General features: G+C 44.6%; 2 protein-coding genes across 7 annotated transcripts in view; one reads left to right on the top strand and one right to left on the bottom strand.

Annotated features, from left to right (window-relative positions):
* Positions 1 to 1,857: 1,857 nt before the first annotated feature.
* On the bottom strand, positions 1,858 to 20,616 carry RNF8 (ring finger protein 8). Of its 6 annotated transcripts, XR_002088997.2 has the most exons (9): positions 18,946 to 19,153; positions 16,246 to 16,374; positions 13,383 to 14,123; positions 10,306 to 10,368; positions 8,210 to 8,299; positions 7,011 to 7,118; positions 6,159 to 6,370; positions 5,005 to 5,300; positions 4,087 to 4,171 (listed from the first exon to the last, which is right to left on the bottom strand). XR_002088997.2 is itself a non-coding variant. In XM_059716929.1 (8 exons), exons 2-8 carry the CDS (start codon positions 16,312 to 16,314, stop codon positions 4,026 to 4,028), a joined length of 1,422 nt encoding a protein of 473 aa, XP_059572912.1. In that variant the 5' UTR covers positions 16,315 to 16,374; positions 20,455 to 20,616; the 3' UTR covers positions 1,858 to 4,025. The 6 variants fall into 6 exon arrangements, 5 of the variants coding, with proteins under 5 accessions (XP_059572912.1, XP_014453523.1, XP_014453525.1 ...); XM_059716929.1 differs by lacking the exons at positions 5,005 to 5,300; positions 18,946 to 19,153 and adding an exon at positions 20,455 to 20,616 and having other exon boundaries at positions 1,858 to 4,171; positions 6,166 to 6,370; XM_014598037.3 differs by lacking the exon at positions 5,005 to 5,300 and having other exon boundaries at positions 1,858 to 4,171; positions 6,166 to 6,370.
* The window catches only part of AARS2 (alanyl-tRNA synthetase 2, mitochondrial), a 31,836-nt gene continuing 30,385 nt past the window's right edge, over positions 19,205 to 20,655 (top strand). The window contains exon 1 of the mRNA XM_006271917.3: positions 19,205 to 19,453. Coding sequence (XP_006271979.1) covers positions 19,220 to 19,453 — 234 coding nt within the window. The 5' untranslated portion in view covers positions 19,205 to 19,219. The remainder of the gene's footprint in view (positions 19,454 to 20,655) is intronic.

Below are 20,655 nucleotides of genomic sequence, written 5' to 3'. Positions count from 1 at the left end.
AATTGGCATGCAAGAATCTCCATGCAGTTTACAAACGATAGTCTGAAACACATTATCAAAGAGGTTGATGTACATTATCTCCCTATTGACAGACCAGAATTTATGCACTAACAACCCAGCAGTAACTCAGAAGTCAAGTCCCACTCCCAGATTCTAAGGTACAGGACATGTAAAAATGAAGCCAACTTAAAGACATTTTAAAAATGAGTGCATCAGTGCTGACAGAGGTTCAGTATGGAGAAGATTTTATTCTTACCTGTCAGGTAATGCAAATTTACAAGGTGCAAATCAGATGACTTACCTAAGAATCATCCAGTGGAAGACTAAAGCTGAGGAAGTAGATTGTTGGAGCCGAGATGACTATAGTTCCTTCCTCAATCAAGGATGTTACCATATAAAGAATTAAGTGATAACCATGTACCATAAAGTGTTTGTGTAACAAGCACATGGAAAATGGCCTTCCTGAAGAAATAACCTCACAGTAGAGATCTGACATTGGGTACAATATCTTGCTGAACAACTGCCTAGTTACTGACCTTACATCCAAGCTCAGGTTTACCAAGGACATTCACTAGGTAGGTTAATTCAAGACACAATAGCATTTATGATCATTCTTTTTCTTGTAGATGCTGTGTAGTCTGCCAATGCTATAATGTAATATCTAATACCAACTAGCCCAAGTGAAGCTTAATTATGTCTTCATATCCAAAGAACCTGAAATACTGCTTCTATACCACAGTGGTTGTTTGAGCTCAACTAAGGTGGAGTTTGTCCACTTTATACATGCTTGTTCACTGCATTTTGTTTGTTCTGCTCCCTGGAACAATAATAATACATTTTAAAGATGTGGGGGTGACAGGTGACCATAGGAATTTTGATATTAATAAATACACCTGGGTGAGCAGTGCTTAGACTGTGCTTGGTCTATGGTATTGGATCATCTGTCAGTAATACCTGGCAGCTCCAAAGCTGGAAAGGGCTCTGTAACCTAAACACCTGCAACTCTTTGCAGGAAATTCTAATTTTTTTTTCAACTCCCCTTGCATGTATTGCATTGTATGAAACACTCCCTAAGGCAATGGTTTTCAAGCTTCCTAAAGTCACAAAACCCTTTCATATCACTTCTGCTGTGAAACCCCTACCTCCAGCTCTGTGGGCCACGAAAGCTGACACTGAGCTGGGTAACCCAGCTTGGCAATGGCAGCGCACCACCTCCCAGCCTGCTCTGCCATTGCCTTCAATCTGTTTGCAGAACCCCTGATGATTTAGTGATATCCCAGTGTTCTGTGGAACAGTTTAAAAACCACTGCCCTAAGACCATATACCAGTGCTAAGGTGTTGGAAATTTGCCATTCATGAGGGGCAAACCAAAGAATCCAAAAACATCACAGGGTTAGGGTCCTTACCACCTTGCTAAGCTGAGGGTTTGTAAAGTAACCAAGGTATAAAGATCTGTAGCAAATAGCTATTCAGGACTACTAATGTGCTCCAACTCCTGTTTCAAACTGCATCTTCTTCTCAGATGCAGGACAGCTGATAAGCACCTGGAGTGGAGAAGTGCCATCCTCTGAAGCGTAGACAAGGCTGTAGCAATCAAGAGTGGTTCAGCCTTAATTTAGCAACACGCTGGAAACAAGTATATTATGAACTCCCCAGGCACTAATAGTCGAGGTTCTATTTTTATGTGTTTTTGAACTGGAGGGGGTTTGCCATAGTGTATCTAGAGGTGTTTATCTATTTGTGGCTCCTTGGTTAATTGTGTTCAAGCAGCTCCCAAGTCAGTCAAGACCAAGTGTCACTGACTTACACCCAAGAAAATTACTGATGATATTGGAAGGTGGAAAGGATGCATTCATCTAACTTTTTAACATTGTTCTTTAATTGGCTTTAAGGGAGATGGCTTCTCAGACACACATTGACAGAAAAGGTGACTTTACCCACTTTGCAACAGATGTAATTAAAACACTGACAGGTATGGGAAAGAAGCAAAATAAATACATTTAGTAAAATGAAACCAACAAAAAAAAAGACACACACACGCATCATCATCATGGAAAAAGTATGTACCTGGTAAAAGACATCTATAACCCTGGATAACCTTCTCCTAAGTTGGAAGGCAACTAAATCTCCTACTTTCACAGAGAGGCCAGGGAGGGTCAGTGTCAACCATTCACAATCTTTTGGCGACCTACCTACCTCAAGCACTTCTCAAGAGGATCTGAACTAAAGTAAGCCTCTGAAGGGTCCATGTAGAAACCAAATGTTAAGAGCACTGGTAAGTGGGAAATCTCAAGAGGGGGGTGACTCCTCCACAAGAGAAACCACTAAAGTTTAAGGAGGACAGAGCTGCTTAAACCTTATATTCTGGAACAGATATCTGGACCTTGTCAGAGTTTAATTGATAAGACACATCCTGTTAAAAGAACATATTATTCTGCCATAGCATTGCCCTACGCACATCGCTGTAATGAGACTTTTCTTTAGAATAAGATAAGGTAAAAAAAAGAAGGAATGCTACAACCTAAAGGTTCTGCATTTTCTATATTTACTTACATTACTGGCACACTGGTCCCTGTGAATGCAGGTCAGAATAACCTGTGACATTTGTTGTACAGATCCCCAAATGCATGAGGTTTTTTTCAGAATAAATTCATAAAAACAGTGCCTTTGGCTAAAATGTTTCTATCACTACTCAACCAGCGCTATTAAAAAGAGCAATGATAAACATGGGTCCAGATCATTTAAGTCTAGATTAACTACCAGAAGTTTGTCTCACTAGTTGTAACAGGCAACACTATAGAACTTGGTGTATTTTGTCCTCCTTAGAAACAAGAAAAGTATATAAATGAGAAAATACATGCACATGGAGAGAAAACAAATACTACATATGAAAAGGTTCTCCCCATCTTTTCCCCCATAGGGAAAGAAAAGCTTTTAGATAACAAAACTAAAATCAAGTATATAGGCCAATGGAAACAGAGCTTCACAGTCAAATGCCTGCTGAAATGAGGCAACATGTGTTCCATTCCCCAGTAAAAATTTGGTTTGCTACAAAGCTCCTGTTATGCCACAATTCGGCAGCAATATTTTGGAAACTGTAAAAAGACAAAACACACTCCACTTCCCTCATCACCTTGCCATTACCCACTGGATGCTGATTCCCTACTCTGCCAACAGGATGCATCATTAACTTAAAATAGCAGCACTTTTGGAGAAAAAAAATGCTGGCAGGAACCAATACAAGGTTTCCACTGTATGCCATTTCTGGATAAATTGGTTTCTCACCTCCAAAAACCTGGAGAGAGAAGGATGATGTGCTGCAAGAAACAGAATTCAAGCTTAGTCAGGGCCAAAACTTTAGGCAAAGTCAGTCTTCTCAATCTACTCAACAGAAAAATCAACGATCTCAATGGAGGAGTAAGAAATTAAACAATACAACCTACAGTGCATCTAAGCATAGGAGGCTCAAAGAGTTGGTACAGACAACCAAAAGAATACCATTTACTGTCAAAGGAAAGGCCAAGTCAAGCTGCCATGTGAAATTCCAACAAGGAAAATCCATCTTAAATCGGTACTTGTAACTTTGACATACATCTGCGCTGCTGTTTGCATGGCCAGCCTGCTCAAATACCCTCCATCAGCAGAAATAAAGCCAACCAATATATACACTTGAACAGATGTCACTCCCCAGACTGACTGCACACAGTCAAACTAGGACATAATGTTAACTGAGCAGGTCAAAAGTGATCATGGAAATGTAGATGCATACGTTATTACTTAGTGTGACAAAAGGGTCAGTTACCCCAATGATTGCACTTGCACTTTAGAGGTCAGGAAATTATACATTCATTTAAGAACAAAGAGGACTTCCTGTTCAGTGCTTTCAGTCTGCAGCTCTTCATTCCTGGCTCTTCATTGCCTTTCTGTTTCCAATCCAGGCCATTCATTTCTGATGGTAGTGGGCCCAACCACCCGTGTGTTGGCTCTGCATGGCTCCCAGGCAAACAAATCCATAGCATGGGTGCTCAGATAACATAGTAGCTATCATCGTAGTCAGAGTCCTCCTCAAAGTCATCACTATCATAACTGCTCATCGACAAGATGGAATAGATGGAAGAAACTATGCTGCTCTCACTGTCTGTGGCTGGGTTCACCAATATATCCTGCTTCTCTGCATTCAAAACACACAAATACAGAAGTAAGCTGATAGCCAGATTGCAGACACTGAAATTGCTAAAGCTCTCTTGGAAATTTTAAATGCCTCCTCTTACTGTCAGGCTGTGCATTTTAGAACAGGTTTCTACAGCTATGGGCCATCTGCCTGGCACATTTCCATCTGTTCTATTTACTCTTTAAAAATAAATATGAATTAGGATTTTCTTTTATATTTCCTACACGTTTTTTTCAGTTCCAGCAGGTCTGCAGGGGGGGCAAGGAATCATTCTCCATATCTTGAATGGTTCTCAGTGTGGACTCAGAGAGGAAATGGCAACAGAAAGCTATCTCAAGGTCTTCCCAATCAAGAGGAGGAGGGAACAAAAGGGAGTAAGATGGGAGGGAAAGGAGACTTCATGGGGGACAATAAAAAATCCACTCAGACCTCTAGAAATTGATAGAAGATGGAGTAGGAATGGTCTCTCTTGCTACTTGTTCATGGAATGCCTAGCACAGAGATGTAATCCTTGGTTTCCAGGGGCCATCAGAATACAAATAAGTATTCCTCAGTTCATTCTGTTCCCTGGTGCAGTCCATATTTAACTGAAAGTCCCTCCAGCTTCAGTTTGAGCCATCTTCCCACCACTGGATAAGAAGTTAGCATAAAACAAGGTCATCTTCCCTCACCGAAATGTGCCAGTGACTATTATAAGCTTTCTATCCCTTAGCAACTACTGGTTGTTCTGCACAACTATGATGTCCAGGTACATGTGAAGGTGGAACCTGAGCTCATTTTCCTTTGATTGGAGAGAAGCATGAAGATAAGAAGTTTGAGAACCACTGATTTACCATATGCAGGAATGGAGTGGGTTCCCTGGAAGACACCACTTCATCCAGTCATCAGCTACCTGACAAGACACTTCAAAAGTGCTTTGGCATACTCTGCAGAGATGCACATTAGTACTGTTTGCCTGAGCAGTGTCAGTTCTGCAGAGATGAAAGCAATCCAGGAAGCAGTGCTGGAGAGCCTCTGAGAGTAGTGCAGCATTTCCTGAGGGACTCAGAGTGAGTTGGCTAAATAGGTGATGTTTTCAGGTTAGAACTGACACTGTTTAGTGATGTCACTCTATTTCACCAAGGAGGATCTGAAATATTCGAAAAGCACCTTTCATTAGGAAAGATCCCAAAGGTCTTTTACACATTATAAAATTAAAGGGATCATGCACCCACATTTACAGGAGAACAAAACAGGATACAACAAAAGTAATTAGGAAGGGCAGTTGAGAATAACTGCTATATTTTAGCACCCAGATACTACAGTGACTAGAAGCAAGAGAGAGAGAGAGATTTGAAAAAGGAAAGTGGACAAGTTGCTCTTATTGGAATTTTGCCAGGATATCAGGCATAAAACCCTTACTCTTATGCAACGTGTTTTAATGACAAGTGAAAAGAGCTGTGGTTTTATGCCTCATTAATGTTGAGGTCAAAATTCAATACCAACTAAGAAGGAAGAGTAGCACAAAGCCATGTACTGCACCCGTGTTCTCTTCAGAATTCTCCATCCAGTGCTGACTGTAAATTCCTCTTGTGAAAGTGCAGCAAATATAAATTAATGCCAAACTTCTCACCAGGACACTGCTAATGCACCATTAGCCTACATAGTGATCTACACTTAGTGACCTTTTCCTTAGAAGGTACCTGGTAAATTTTTCAGGTCCTGCTCTGTTCAATTATCTGTTTTTAAAACTATTTAGTCTTCAAAACTTATGTTTTCCCAGTGGTTTATAGGACTCATGCTATGTATTGCCTGAAATATTTTACAAGGCTATATAATGTCCTTTGAAATGGCTTCCCATCCCAATTACTGAAAAATCCATCTGAAAGATTGATGGTAATTTCCCTGTTAATTTTTTCTGAGCCTCTCAGTAGTATATAGGTGCCAAAAGAAGTTCTACTATGAACACAAAAACAAGGGTTGAACTCATCACACCTCATCCACCCACCTCTCACCTTTGCGCTCTCTGATGAGGGCCAGGCGACGTTCTTTCATCTCCAAGCTCAAGTTTTCTACCAGCCTGTCAATGCAATTGTCCAGAACTAGAGAGCGCGTTTTGGACTCTATCCCCCGTCTGCAGATGGGACACTCCACCTTACGTTTCATCCATTCATTGATGCAGTAGGAGCAGAAGCTGTGCGCACAGTTCAGAGTAACAGCCTGGGAAGGAGACACTGCTTATGAAATCCTCCCAAGTCACAGTAAACAGCTATTATTCCTATTTTGTCGGGACACAGACAGGTTAAGCCAGGATGCGGCCACAGGCCAAATGTAACTTACAGAGCCGTTTTATCTGGTTTAAGGAGCCAGGGGGCTTCTGCATCATTTTGGTCAGGGAGGGGCTTAGCTTGCACAGCAGCCAGGCAGCACTTCTATAGTGAACCTAGATGGCAATTTCCTGTCTGATTCTCAGGCACTGAAACAAGCTGTTGCATCAATTTTCCAATGCTGGAGAGAAATTTTTAATGCCTAATTGAAATCAAGGATTTCCCATCACTATTGAATGACCGACATTTCAGGCTTAATTTTAAATGGGGTGTGCCATCTAAGGCTGGAATCTGGCTCACTTTCAGTGATCCTAATTACAAACATACATGCCAAGAGAATAAACAAAATGGAGTAAGTATACTTCAGGGTAGTGAATGGCTTAATTCTTCACAAGAGAACAAAAAATGTTAGTCAATATGAACATTTTCCTAGGTCTAGTGGTATTTTTTTTTTAACTCTTTGATTTGACAAAAAGGAAGAAAAAGTTTCTTAAATCCTTTTCTTTAAAACCAAGCCTTGTCAGCAAACGTACCTCAATAAAATGTTCAGAACAGATGGTACACTGAAGCTCATTTTCCAGTACATCATTCATCTGACTCAAAACCTCTTCCTTTTGAGCTCTCACTTTTTCTTTTTCCTCCTGTAAAAAACACACACAAGATCACTTGCTGGTAGAGAACATGGTACAGTGGTCAGTGCAAGAGATTCAGCCCACAACCTGACAGTTTTCTCATGCTGAGTTTGCATCCTTCCTTCATGTGAGGTAAGGAAAGGAGCAGGGTTTCAAGTCAGCAACCACAGGTATATAGACAATAATCCTATATGCTGCAAAAACAGTGATTTCATTAAAGAACAGCAGCAATTACTCAAAACCCACATGCCTAAAGAAACTACAAACTGCACCATATCATTCCAGACCATCTTCCAAGCCCTTGTTAACAACTTAGGAGTTTTAGCCAGAGGCAAACATTGATTCCTGGATGAACGTTGCACAAGACAACCTTGATCAGAAAGTTGGTCTAGTGGCAGGCACATTCAGCCAAAAGGATTCAAATGCAGGAGCACAGAAAATATGTACAAGTCTGGGAATTCAAGATGTTTCCATGCACTACTACAGTTGCCCAGAGGATTGACAGCTTAGAGTGAAATATCACTGGCTGTTTGCCATCAAAATGCAGTAAGCATACTATTTAGCATTAAGTAACATGAAGGAATTTCCTCAACTGAAGCTGTATTTAACACAACCTCTAAGTTACAGAAAAAGGCCAAAAAAGATGCAAAGATCCAAAGATAAGAGAAGATCTAGAGCAAGCACAGTGGAAGGTTTCCTCAATTTCCTTCAGTTATCATATCATTCTTAGTGCAAGAGGCAATACGACTTTTCTCTTTATGCATTTCCTTACTGTTTTGAGCCCCAGATGCAATATTCCCACGGATTACATAGCAGTTTTAGCTATATGAACTTTAACAGGAAGTTAAACACTCTGGATTTCAAACTCAGATGTTCCGGGTTGGAGGTTCAACAAGGCATTTGCAACATCCATCTGTGTTCTCTCTGTGCCCTAGCAACTTCAGCTCATGCCTATTCAGAGACACCCCATAACAGGATCTTTGGCCAAGACACCTTGCCTCTGCTGTCTAGTCATAATACTGAACAATCAGTTTTTTCCAAATGCAGCATATGAGGTTGCACTAACAAACCAAACAGAAATCAGATTCTCTGTTCAGTACCTTGGTCTCTTCCAACTCTTTATTCTTGGCTTGAATTTTCTCTTCAAAGTCCTTTTTGCTGCGGCTCAGCTCTTCCATCAAAGCGCGATGCTGTGAAAATAGAAGAAACACAAAGAGTTTCTTGTTATAACTAGCATCAATGAAACATACCTGCTCCTTATCAGCCAGCTCAGCTCACTCATTTTGCCTGTCAGTTACCTCATTAGATAAGAAATCAGCAAGATCAGTCTCTGAGGGGGTAAGATGCAAATTGCAATAATGCCCAACCTGGAAGGCCTTAAGCATAAAACAGGTTCATGCAATTAAAAAGAAATCTTAAGTGTAATACTGATGCACGAGGCTGACAGTAGGCATCTAATTTAACAAGTCAGAATACCTCTAATTTAACAAGTCACCTTTCTGACTTCTGGTGGGTGAATCTTATCCTAGTTGTGCACCACCCACCAGCAATTAACGCTCACCAACAAGACTTCAGCAAGTAAATCCTAACAGAAATTCCAGGGTCTCTCCCTGAGGGTAATCACATTAAGCCTGCAATTCCCTTTTTTTTTTTTAAATCTGTATCTGAGCCTAGTTGTGTTCTGAGCCTAAAAATTCTAGACTCCTTTCTAGGGCTGATAGAGTTGCCTGCCTACATTCAAGGACAGGGACCACTGGATACAGAAGCACAGTCCTGTTCACATTATTTTGGTATTTAAAGGCAAAATACACAGGTAGGAAAGTCCCGCCACATAAAGCAATAAACCTAAAACCCCAGAAGATTTTCCATTCTTATACTAGGACCATTACTGAGTCTGCCCAGCTGCATGAACTGTGGCTACACCACTATATTTCTTTATGCTAAGTAAAGCAGAATTAAGAGCCAAATGAAAACTGTGGGCACATCAACATGTGCATTAATGCATCTTTTCTAATGCTCATTAAATTTAGTACCTCCAATGTGAAGTATTAAATTAAATGTGCATTAGGCAGTACTAATTAATGCATAATAGCTTATTTTAGAGGTGCACTGATACATCGGTCTGATGTCAGATTGGCACTGATATAAAGAAAATTGTCTGCATCAGAAATCGGCCTGATATGGCCTATAAGTGGCCTGTACACGCGCACCGCCACAGCACAGCCTGTAGGTGGCAAGCACAGCCCAGCAGCTTGGAGAGCTGCATGCAACTGGTAAGCCTATTGTGGTGGAAGGGGAGGGAAGGGGCGTGGAGGAGGCAGACCAAGGCCCCCACGGTGAGGGAGAAGTGGGGCTGGGGCAACTGCTGCCCAGCCAGAATGGGGCAGGCGCAGGACGGAGCCACAGCTCGTCCGGGAGGCATGGGGGAGAAGGGGAAGTGGGGTCCTGCAGCTGCTCCCGCCACTCATCTGGGAGGGCAGGGGGGCATGTGCCCCTGGATCTGTGAGGGGCAGACTCTTTCTGGCAGGGCAGGGCTGCACTCTGGGCAGGCGGCAGCGCTGGGAGGAGGCAGGGGGCTGTACCTACCCCAAAATTTTCTGTAGCCTCACTCTCATCTTTAGCCACTTGCTAAAGAGCTGGATACTCAGGATCCCAAGACTTTAATATAGCATGCATTTGTTGGACTGAATGAGGGAACTGCTTGGTAAAATGAATTTGTATAGTATGGTTTGGATAGGGATGAACCTGCCTCTGGCAAGGGGCTGAACTAGATGATCACTGGAGGTCCCTTCTAGCCCTACTTTTCTATGATTCTATGCATTCTGAAGTCCCTTACACTTGGACCCAAACAGTTCCCTACCACCCACCTTCAAATCACATGGCCTTGGGAAATAGCAGAAGAGAAACAGATACTTCATAGAAGTGCAGAAGCAGCTGAAAACAAAAGCTTTGGACATTCAGAAACTGACTTGCTCTAATCCTCTCCTTCCTTCAGTCTTGCTTTTAGTATGTGTTGGACTTTAGGTGCCTTTTGGGTCTTTTCACATCATTGCTGCATTTGCCAATTATCATGACACATGGGACCTATCCCTACTATGAGCTGTGAAATCAGATACAGTCCTCAGGTTTCTTGCAAGACAATAGAATAGACAGCAAAGTTAAGATAGCTCTGGATTACACAACTGAACAAATTTACCTCCTGCAAGACTTGAGCTAGTTGCTCCTTCAGACTCTCATCCCCTTGTTCCTGTTTTACTCCCTGGAAAAAGAAACTGCAACATAAGATTTTTGTTGGAGGACAGGTAAGAAGCAAATAATCAAAAATAAACTGGAGGGATTAGGATGGGTAAAATGAAAGGGACAAGCTTTACACATTAAAAAAGGATACAGTAAGACAGCCTTCCCGGTGTGCAGCAGACGGCAAAATATATTTCACTTTTAGTGTTTCCTAAATTCTAATCAGATCACAGCTAGCTACAGAGGCATTTTCACTCTCTCAAAATATCAATACTTGTACATCTCCAAATTATTTTACTCAGAATAGGCTGAAATGTTCAAAGAATCAACAAAAGAGCGGCAATAGGTTCTGCGTGGGGAAAGGTTTTTAGCTCCAACTGGAAAAAAATCTAATGGAATTAACTTATATTCACTGTTCAGGTTGTACTTTCATTCACAACCAACACCACTACTCTTACTCACCTTAGCTGCTGCTGTGTATTTTCCCTCCAGCACTGGCAGAGAAGGTGGTTCCCCTTTCATATGCAAGGTTTCAAGAGGTGCAGATACAAGTAAACATTTTTGCCTGATATGACCACAAAAAAGTAGTTTATAGCTGTGACCAAACAGCACAGCTGCAAACAGCTTAAAAAATGGCCAACTGGGTGAAAATCTGACCCCTTATTGCATGGGGTTCAGATAGAGAGGTTACAACATGTACCATCTTTTGTAACTCATGTCTACAGAGCTTCCAGCCTGTCACTATTTTTAGAATAGGAGGAAGGAAAGGGGGTGGTGAGGGTTCAGTCTGGGGGCGTTTTCAGCCCGCCCCAGGTGGGGAGGCTCCAGTTCATCCACCCCACTCTTCAGCAGCAACTAGGGAGTCCCAAGAATAAGGTCCCTTCACTGCCTTTATCTGCTCCCATTCTGAAAACAGTGAGAACTGGCAAACAGTCTGGCCGTTGCTATGGGCACTGGCTGCAAGATTCCCCTGGGAGCTTGTGAACTTCTGAACAGTGAACTTCTGTTTGGTCTGGGGTAACGCTGTAACTCTGAACACTTTGCAGAAATTATTCTGAGTTACAGCTGGGAGCTGCATTTCTGTCTGCAGCCTAGAATACACATTCTACACTGCAGACCAAAAGCATCTCAATTTGCAGTAGACTATCAAGTAGGCCAGCTCCTCCACGTTCATTTGGATTCTCTCTGACTTTTAAATGTACTTATGAAAAAGCTCAAAGACGTGTCCCTGTTTACTAGAGTTTATTCTAACAGCCAGTTGATGGTCAAATTTTAATAGATACTGGCCTAACTTACTTCAAGATCATTGAGGGTGGATTTAAATCAAATCGATTTAAATCACTGTTCAGGAAGCCTTGATTTAATCCTTGTTTTCTACAAAAAAATGCATTCTTGTTGTTTGATATCCTTTATTCATTTCACTCCTTGAAACTTTGCACTTTTAAAGAGAGGTAAGGGTTTGACTCCGTGTACACAAACTTGCAGAGAGACAAGACGGCTGATCAGCGGGTAATTATGTTATCTCTCATCTCCATATACTGCTGTAAACAAGGGGCTCCTATAGACATGCAGCAAGGCTGCTCTGACGTACTGTAAATCCAGTGCATTCAAGCAGACTCAATTAATCGAGTCTGCTGAAGTGCAGAAATTAACGTGCTCCAGCAGCCTCCAGCATCATGTGTATCATCATCCCCATACTGAAAAACAGTGGCAGGGCACTTCAAACTAAAGCTTGTTTAATGAGCTTTAGTTCAAAGCACCCCATCACCATTTTTCAGTGCAGGAATGCTGATGCACATGACACTCAGGAGCTTTTAATTAGCATGGCTCTCTAATTAAAGCATCCCCCCTTACCTCCCAGAGCACGTCTATAAACACCCAAGGATGTTATCTCTGGAGACACAAATCCACAGTCTGAGAACTAAAACTAAGCATCACAGAGACGCTTAATGGAATCTTCTAGACTGAGCACTGAGACCCATTGGGTACAGTGGTTTTCTTTAAACTTTACTAATCTATAGAGAAGCCTCTGGGAACCCCATAGAATTGGGCCCCTAATATAGTCCATGGCCTGTTGTGATCTATTTATAAAACTCTTCTAAAAAGGTCACATGAATATATTGTCTCAATAATATATAATTAGAAGATATAATCCCTAGTCAATGATGATATCTTTGAGCTCTAACATATCTTAAATTAAAACTATTTTATATCGGTTTATTTTTTTTAAGCATATTAAAACAAGAAAAAATTAAAAATCCAATTTTTTTATTTTAAACCACTGATTTTTATCCACCCTGCATTGGGCACTGTTTTAGAAAACCCTATTTCCAGGTTAATCCACCTTCCTCTACCTACTCAGGAAACATAGATCAATATATTCTAAGCAGCGGTACCCATTGGTTCTTTTGCTGGAACAGGAAAGGGCTTTCCATGCGACTCAACCTTGACCTGGAAACCTATATCTAGAGGTGGACAGAGTCCAGTCTTGATGACTCATTCAATCCTTGACCTCTCTACCAAAATAAAGGACCTGACAGAGTCTAAAATTCATTTCATACAGACCATTAATCCTTCAGGTGGCAATAACTAATTCTGAACTTGCCTTAGAAGTGAAGAGCTTTTTACACCATTCCTTACCTCATGCCTAGTCCAATCCTTCCTGCTATTACCCACTCAACAGCTATGTGTCTGAAAGTGATGAAACAGGTACTATATAACATTCCTATTCTAAAAACTGCAGTAGTAGGAGCCCTTGTTATGGACACGGATCCCAGTCTGTTTAGTCAGTGGTAGCCAACCTTTTTGGCAAGGTATGCCACAAATTAAGCCCTGTGCCCTCCCTGAGTGCCACTCTCATCCCGTTCCTGTGCCCAACCTGCTGCTTCCTGCTGTCACCGTGCTGCCTGCCTCCTCCACCATCTACTGCATGCCACGCACACAGGCTGCTCACATCACTTATGACATGTATACCACAGGCTGGCCACTCCTATGCTTGGCATCATACAAACACAGAACAAATAGCTCCTGCTGTACCTCCTGCTCTTGTTCTCCACAGAACATCTTCTCCAGCTGCTCCACCCTCTGCTGATGCTGCTCCTGTTCAGTGCATAACTGCTCTTGTAACTCCTGCAGCTCTTTTTCCATCACCATGATCTCCTTCCGGGCACTCTTCCTGCTCTTCTGCTTCATACTTAAGACTGCTGTCTGCTTCTCCTGCACCTTGACTTTCAACTTCATTATATCTACCAGGGTTTTCTTCAGCATTTCCAAACTAGTCCAAGATTGTGCAAGACTAGGTGCTTTCTGGTCCCTATGGCCAAGGGATAGTGCTTTCTCTGGCTGCAAAGGACCACAATACACTGGAGCTTTCTCCTCCTCCTCACTTGTTCCAGGAGAAGGTAGCTTGAGATCCATGTTTTCTGTAGGTTGTTTGGCCAATTCTGCCATCTCCCAAGGTTTAATTAAAGGTTCACTATGCACTTTGTCTCTCTTGGATCTGGAATTTGAAGGGCCTTCTGCTCCCAATGCCTCAGATTCTTCCAAGCTAAATTTACGTTTTGTTCTCGTGCTTTTAGATTTCCCCATCACCTGGTCGTTTCTAGGAGCTAGAAATGGACTAATTTTCTCCCATTCTTCCCTGATCACTTCATACTCATATTCAGCAGCTTCTTTGCTTTCCAGAGGCACTCCTAGCTGGATATGGTCTCCTTCAACTATAGGATAGGCCTTTAATGGATCAAGGCGTTCCTTGTTCAGCCAAACACCATTTAGACTCTGAAAACAGAGGTATTAGCAAAATTTCAACATACATTTATGTAATTTCCTCTACAAGTTATTTTTTGATTGCAGCAAACAATTACATGGTGCTTTTGCGGGAAAAAATAGGAAAAACAAGTTCTCTCTCTCAGCAGCTCTGCAGTGTCTTAAACCAAGTCAGTATCCTATTTTAGCATACAAATTTAGCTCAGGCAATCAGCAATAGCTTCCTGCACAACTGTTAGGAATAAAATTAATTTTAGCAATAAGAGAGAAGACAGAAAAAGAACTAATGCAAAACAGAAATGACTATCAAAGCAGGATCACCTTGCCTAAACCAAGGATGCTCAGCCTCCAGTCAATGGGCCAAATGCAGCCAGCACAGCCTTGGAATCTGGCCTGTGGGGCTACCCATGGGTTGGGAAACTCAGTGCTGGGAGACCAGTGGCAGCTAATACTACCAACCCTCCCTGCTACCAAAATCACAAGCCCCACACAGTGGACCACAGACCAGCCATGACCCTCCTCTCCTGCACCAACATGCCCAGATTAGGGCTAAGGTCCTCTTTCCTCTGTGCACTTGGCTTAGGACCAACCCATTCCCCCCCCGCCCCAGTATGAGCCACAGCCTCTTCCTCCTCTGCCCAGCCAAAGTGGGTCCAAGGCCTTGCCCCTGCCACCCCTTGCAGGGCTGGGCCATGCCCCCTTCCCTCCCACCCAGCCAAGTTGGGGCTGGGCCATGCCCCCTCCTCCCCTGGGGCTGAATTAGGGCTGGGTCATACCCCCCCATACACCACCACTCCCCCACCCACCATGTTGGGGCTGTCCCCTGCACGGCTGGATCCTTGCACCCCTCCATGCAGCTGGATGGGGCCATGCTACACCTGCCCCAGATGCCAGACACTGTCCATCCAGCCTGCTGCACAAAAAGGTTGAGCAGCACTGATCTAAACCATCCTGAACAAAATGCTCTTCAAACCTGCCTTTAAAAATATCTAGTAACAGAGATTCCACCGCCTCTCCAAGTAACCCATTCCATGCTTACCATGCAATGCCACATGTTCTCTAGGAAATCAGAAGCATGCACCTCACAAGCCAGTTTGCAATCAGGAGATCATCTTGATTTTAATTTATTAAGACTAAAATTATTGGACTAGTACAAAAAGCAGAAGCAGTTTGTTTAACACTACAATAGCATTTTCCAAGCTTCAGTTATTCCTTAATTCATTAAACTAAGCTATTTTAGACCATTCAGAGGACCAGCGCTCCACTTCACTATCCAGGAGTCTCAAAATGTTCTGTCAAAGACAAGCAGCTACACAGAAAAACTAACCCTTGAATACAGATGTGAATAAGCCCAACTCAAACTCAGTCTCCTAGAGCTCAGGTAAGTCTATGTTAAAGGAACACAAGGTCCCACGGCTTCTATTACATGGTTTGAGATTACTTGAAGTCAGGCAACTACTCAGCCCAAAATGAACATTATCTTCAATCCCGCTCTACAATTAAGACTCCATTCAATCACTATACCTTGTTCAGGGTTACCATATGTCCAGATTTTCCCAGACACACCTGCTTTTTTTGTCCCCCAGTCCTTGTGTCTGGGCAGGTTTTTAACATGTGAGCAAATGTCTACGTTTTTGCTTTGCCTCCGCTTCTTCCAGATACAAGCAGCTTGGATGCTTGGGGCTGGGAACAGCTCACAAGGTGATTGGTGGTCGGAGATCATGTGTTCTGCACGCAGGGCCCAGGCAAGAGTCTGTCTGTCCATCTCTCTCTCTGTCCATGTGCGCAGGAGCTACGTGGGCACCAGGGCTACAGGAACAGGGGTTTCTGGGTTGGGAATAAGGGGCACCAGCAGTGCTGGGGGGCAAAGGGCTACAGATCAGGAGTGAGGGGCACTGGCAGCGCTGGGGGGCAGGGGGCTTTGGGTCAGAAGTGAGGAACACAGGCAGTGCTGAGAGAGCAGGGGCTTAGGAGGGAGGGGCAGAGGCAGGGCACAGGCATATCACTACCCTCCCCCTCAATCATATACCTCTCCCCCTGTTCTCCCCACACCCCTGCTGGCTACCCGTGCAGCCTCCCCCCCCCTGCAGAGGGATGCTCTCTTTTTTGATCCTGGAAATATAGTAACCCTAACCTTGTTGTCTTTGACTGTCCACTGGCCTTCTTCATTCTGCTTGAAAACACAGTGGTTGCGAGAGATCATCAGCGGGCAGATTTTTGATACTAGCTGGTAGGTGAGACCAAGTCCTCGACCGATAGTTACCTAAAAATAAGAAGTTTAACAACAGACATTACCAATAATTGAGAATGGGTGCTCTATATGCTTTGATCTTAAATACAAGGAAAATGGTCACTGAATTTGTTTTGCACAGTGGAAATTAAAGCAGTAAACTGACCTTAACAAAAAGATTACTATTTATAAATTTAAACACAAGAAAGGTAACATGTTGATAAAGTTAAGTGCCAACAGTAAATGGAAGCCTTTGAAAAGTGGAAGTATTTGGGCCTTTTGGGGAAAAAAGAAACAATTTGCCGCCTCTGATACTGAAGACAATGACCATAAAAATAAAGAAGAACAAAGGCTTCAGAGGCTTCCAGATAACCACGTAGCTTCTAAGCGAGGGGTGGGCAAAATACAGTGCGTGGGCCGCGTGCGGCCCACCAGGCCATTTTATCTGGCCTGCGTGGCGCCTAAAAAATTTAGAAAATGAATATTTATCTGCCCCGGCTGCCTGTCATGTGGCCCTCAATGACTTGCCAAAACTCAGTAAATGGCCCTCTGCCCGAAATAATTGCCCACCCCTGTTCTAAGCTCCTCCTTCCTCTAAGGCAGTGATTCTCAAGCAGGGTGCCACAGCACCCTGGAGTGGCTTGAGATCCTTTCAAGGGTGCCACAGGATGCCACACTATGTTAGCACTGTTAGGTATGCAAACATGATTCACAAAATAAACCCAGAGATTTCAAACAGAAATCTTTAGTTGCGGTCTTTCTGAGCTCTTTGCAACAGAACTATTATTTTTCTGTAGTCAAAAAAGGAGTGAAGATCAAGAGCTGGCATCTTCGGAGGGGTGCCTCAAGACTATCCAGGAGTGCCTTGAGTCTAAAAAAGCTGAGACCCACTGCTGTAGGGCCTCTTACCTGAGAGATTACGCTTCAGGTAGAATCGGGAATTTATTCAGCTTTGCTCTTTAAATTTTTAGATTGCATTTTCTTTGCTGCTGTACTACAAGTACCTACTAGCCACTGCTGCCATTAACACCAGAAATTTAACCATGTACAATACTCCCTTGCCCAAGAGATCTCCCTGGGCATTCAAAATCATGTTTTAGTACCTGACAAGTCATATGTTTCTATTCTTCCTAAACTTCAAGAGTTACCTCAGCTAGAAGAATCAGCTGGTTTCCTGCCTGCCTCCTGTATCAGAAAATGAACTAAATTTCAACTGCAAGGGCAAATTCTACCGTTATATCTATGAAAAGCCATGGTGCCTTCAGTGGAGACTGCAGAGAAGTAACATTAAGGAAATTAGCTTTGCTGATGAAGATGAGCCTGGCAGAAAGAAACCAGCTTAATTTTCAGAGCCCACGCTGAGTTTGTAAGCGTGATTGGCGAACTACTTCGCACAAACACGGTAGAACCTTTTTGTATGAAGAGCAAATCAAATCGTAAACTGTGAGCTTCTGCATGCCTATCCAAATTTCCACTGATTAAGATTTCAAGAAAGGATTTTCTTGATTTGTAGCCCAGGTAAGTTATGAGACCTAAAACCATGCATTGCAATAAACTTACAAATATTGGCAGTTAGTTCTCTTCTCCTGCCTGCAGGCCAGATCAATGGCTCAAGGGTTGGACTCTAAGGATGCGTCCAGATGAGCATGCACATGCATTTCCTCGGGGACAAACAGCAGCGACATTTAGATGTTCGGGAGGGGCCACCAGGGTTTCAGTGGCAGCAATCCATACGTGCAGAGGAGCCTAGCCAGCAGCCAGAGTAGGGTTCTGATCATCCAGGCTCTGTTTTTGTGTGGCGCACGCTGCAGCCACATGCCCTGCTCCACTTTTTATTGGTGTGGGTTTTTTTGACACTGGGATCTCCTGTTCTCAAAAAAACCTCTGCAAATTAGCAGTACTATGAACATCTGTATGTGTGGTGCATGTGGTATGTGGCGCCGCTGAAGGGTCTGTGGAACAACAAACCGCACACGTGCGCTTGTCTGGACGCATCCGTAGGCCCTTGGTATATATACACATTACATATATTACACAATCAACTGGTTAACTAAACAATAAATTTAGACCGGCCACAAGTGGAAAGTAATGATCACACAATTAACTGGTTAACTGCACCCTATATTTAGGTCACCTCAAGACTCATCAATGAGTCGTAGCAGAAATCATCCTCAAATCGAGGGGCTGCCCCTGCCACCAGCAGCGTAATTACAGGTGACAAATTACGGGTGCATAGACGTGGCGACGACAGAGCTGGTACACATTTCCAAGCACTAACTTCATAAGCGGTTGGCTCTCTTCAGAGCCAGAGAGTCACTGTCAGAGCATGGCATGACTTTGCACATGTGGCCGGTCAACATTTGCTGCACGACACACCGGTGAATGACATAATATAATGTAACAGGTACCAGGGGCCTTAGACTACCAAAGCCGGGAGTGGGGTGGGGAGGGGAGCGAAAGGCTGGCTCTCCCACCTACCTGACACAGCAAGCGCGAGCCTACCTCAAATCAACATAAAACTCCTCCCTTCCCTTCCCTTCCCTTCCCTTCCCTTCCCTTCCTCCTCCACTCCCCCGGTGGTCGAAGCCCCCCTGGCCCGCGCACCTCAGCGCCGCCCCGCAGCAGCAGCCACTGCTCGTGCTGGCCGAGGCGCCTCAGACACCAGCACCGGCCACCACACTCCGCCATCCCGCCCCGCAGGCAGGACCAATCGCTCCCCTAGGAGAGGTGGGGAGGGGCCTCCGCGCGACTGGGGGCCGCGGCGCATGCGCAGGGGGGCGGCCAGGTGGAACAATGGATGGCCGAGCTAGGAAGAGCGGCGGTGGCAGGGGCTGTTGGGAGTGCGGTGCTCGCGCATGCGCCCGCAGCTGTCCGCAAGATGGCGGGGCTGTTGCGGGGCTTGCGCGGGGCGGGTCGGGGCTGCGCTTGGCGCTGCGGGTATCGCCGCCCGTGCTGCTCCGCCGCCGCCGGCCCGGGCCCCGCCGCGGGGCAGGTGCGTGAGGCCTTCCTGAGCTTCTTCCAGGGGCGGCATCGGCACCGCCGCCTGCCCTCCGCCTCGGTGCGGCCCCGCGGGGACCCCGCGCTGCTGTTCGTCAACGCGGGCATGAACCAGGTGTGTGCGCATGCGTGTTTGTATGAGCACACGCGTCTGCATCCTTTCCAGGGATGGCTACCTGCGTGCATGCACATGCGTGTGTTTGTGCGCACCTGCGTGTGTGTGAGAGTGCCTGGATGGGAGTGCATATACACGTGCAAGTGTGTGTCCATGTTCATGTATGTGTGTGTACATGTGTGTTCCCATGTGCGTCTGGATGGGAGTGCGTGTACACGTGCACGTGTGTGCAGCTGGTGTATCCTGTGCAGGGCCTACCCTGGTGAGGCCACCTGGAAGAGGCTTGTATCCCACACCTGCACCCACCCTTCACTCACGTTGTCAAGCAGGGCAGGGACTGGGCTGAGCCTGGGGGGTGCCTTTCCCATGCCCCAGCCAGGAGGCTGCAGGTCTCGTTCCCCTCCACAGTCATAGGGAAGTAGGGCTGAAAGCGGACCCCAGAGGTTATCTAGTGCAACCCCCTGCCTGAGGTAGGATCATCCCTGTCCAAACCATTCTGTACAAATCATAATCTAGCCTCTGCATGAATCTACCATCAGCCCTGACACAACACAGACCTAGCACCCTAACCTGCCCCAGGTAAAGCAGGGGAATCACAGCAGCCAACATCCTGCTTCTATTAAATGTTGCCAGTATACATTCAAGAGATCTTAGATAGCTACACCCCCTGCTAGAGGAAGGCAAAACCCCCCACAGTCCATACTGGTCTGGTCACAGGGGTAAAAGCCCTTCCTGACCCCAGATAGGATGATCGGTCTGACCCTGAGCAGAGGTTTAAAACCCTCTAGCCAGGAACCTCTGGATTTGGTCCCAGTGGGAGCATTGGCACACCCTGACCAAAGTCTTCAGCCTTAGCTATAGCCAATACGCAGTGCTTCTGGGAAGGCATAAAAGCACCCGTACACGTGTTATAGCAGACAAGGGGAGGGAGGGGGCAACCAGCAAAGCACAGGAAATGCCCATAGTAGTTATGCCTGGATCACCCCCGAGCAGTGTCCAACCTCTTGAAAACCTCTAGTGATGGGGAGTCCACAGCTTCCGTAGGGAGTCTGGTCCACTGTCTCACTAGTCTTGCAGTGAAGAAGTTTTTCTGGATGTCCAATCTCAACTCACTTTCTTGCAACTTGAAGCCATTGGTCCATGTCTTCTCTGCAGCAAGAGAAAACAGGTGCTTTCTCTGTTCTTCAGATATTTGGAGCAGT

This window comes from Alligator mississippiensis, chromosome 1 (genome assembly GCF_030867095.1).
Source record: "Alligator mississippiensis isolate rAllMis1 chromosome 1, rAllMis1, whole genome shotgun sequence".
Classification (NCBI taxonomy): domain Eukaryota; kingdom Metazoa; phylum Chordata; order Crocodylia; family Alligatoridae; genus Alligator; species Alligator mississippiensis.
This window is presented reverse-complemented; position numbering and strand designations above follow the sequence as displayed.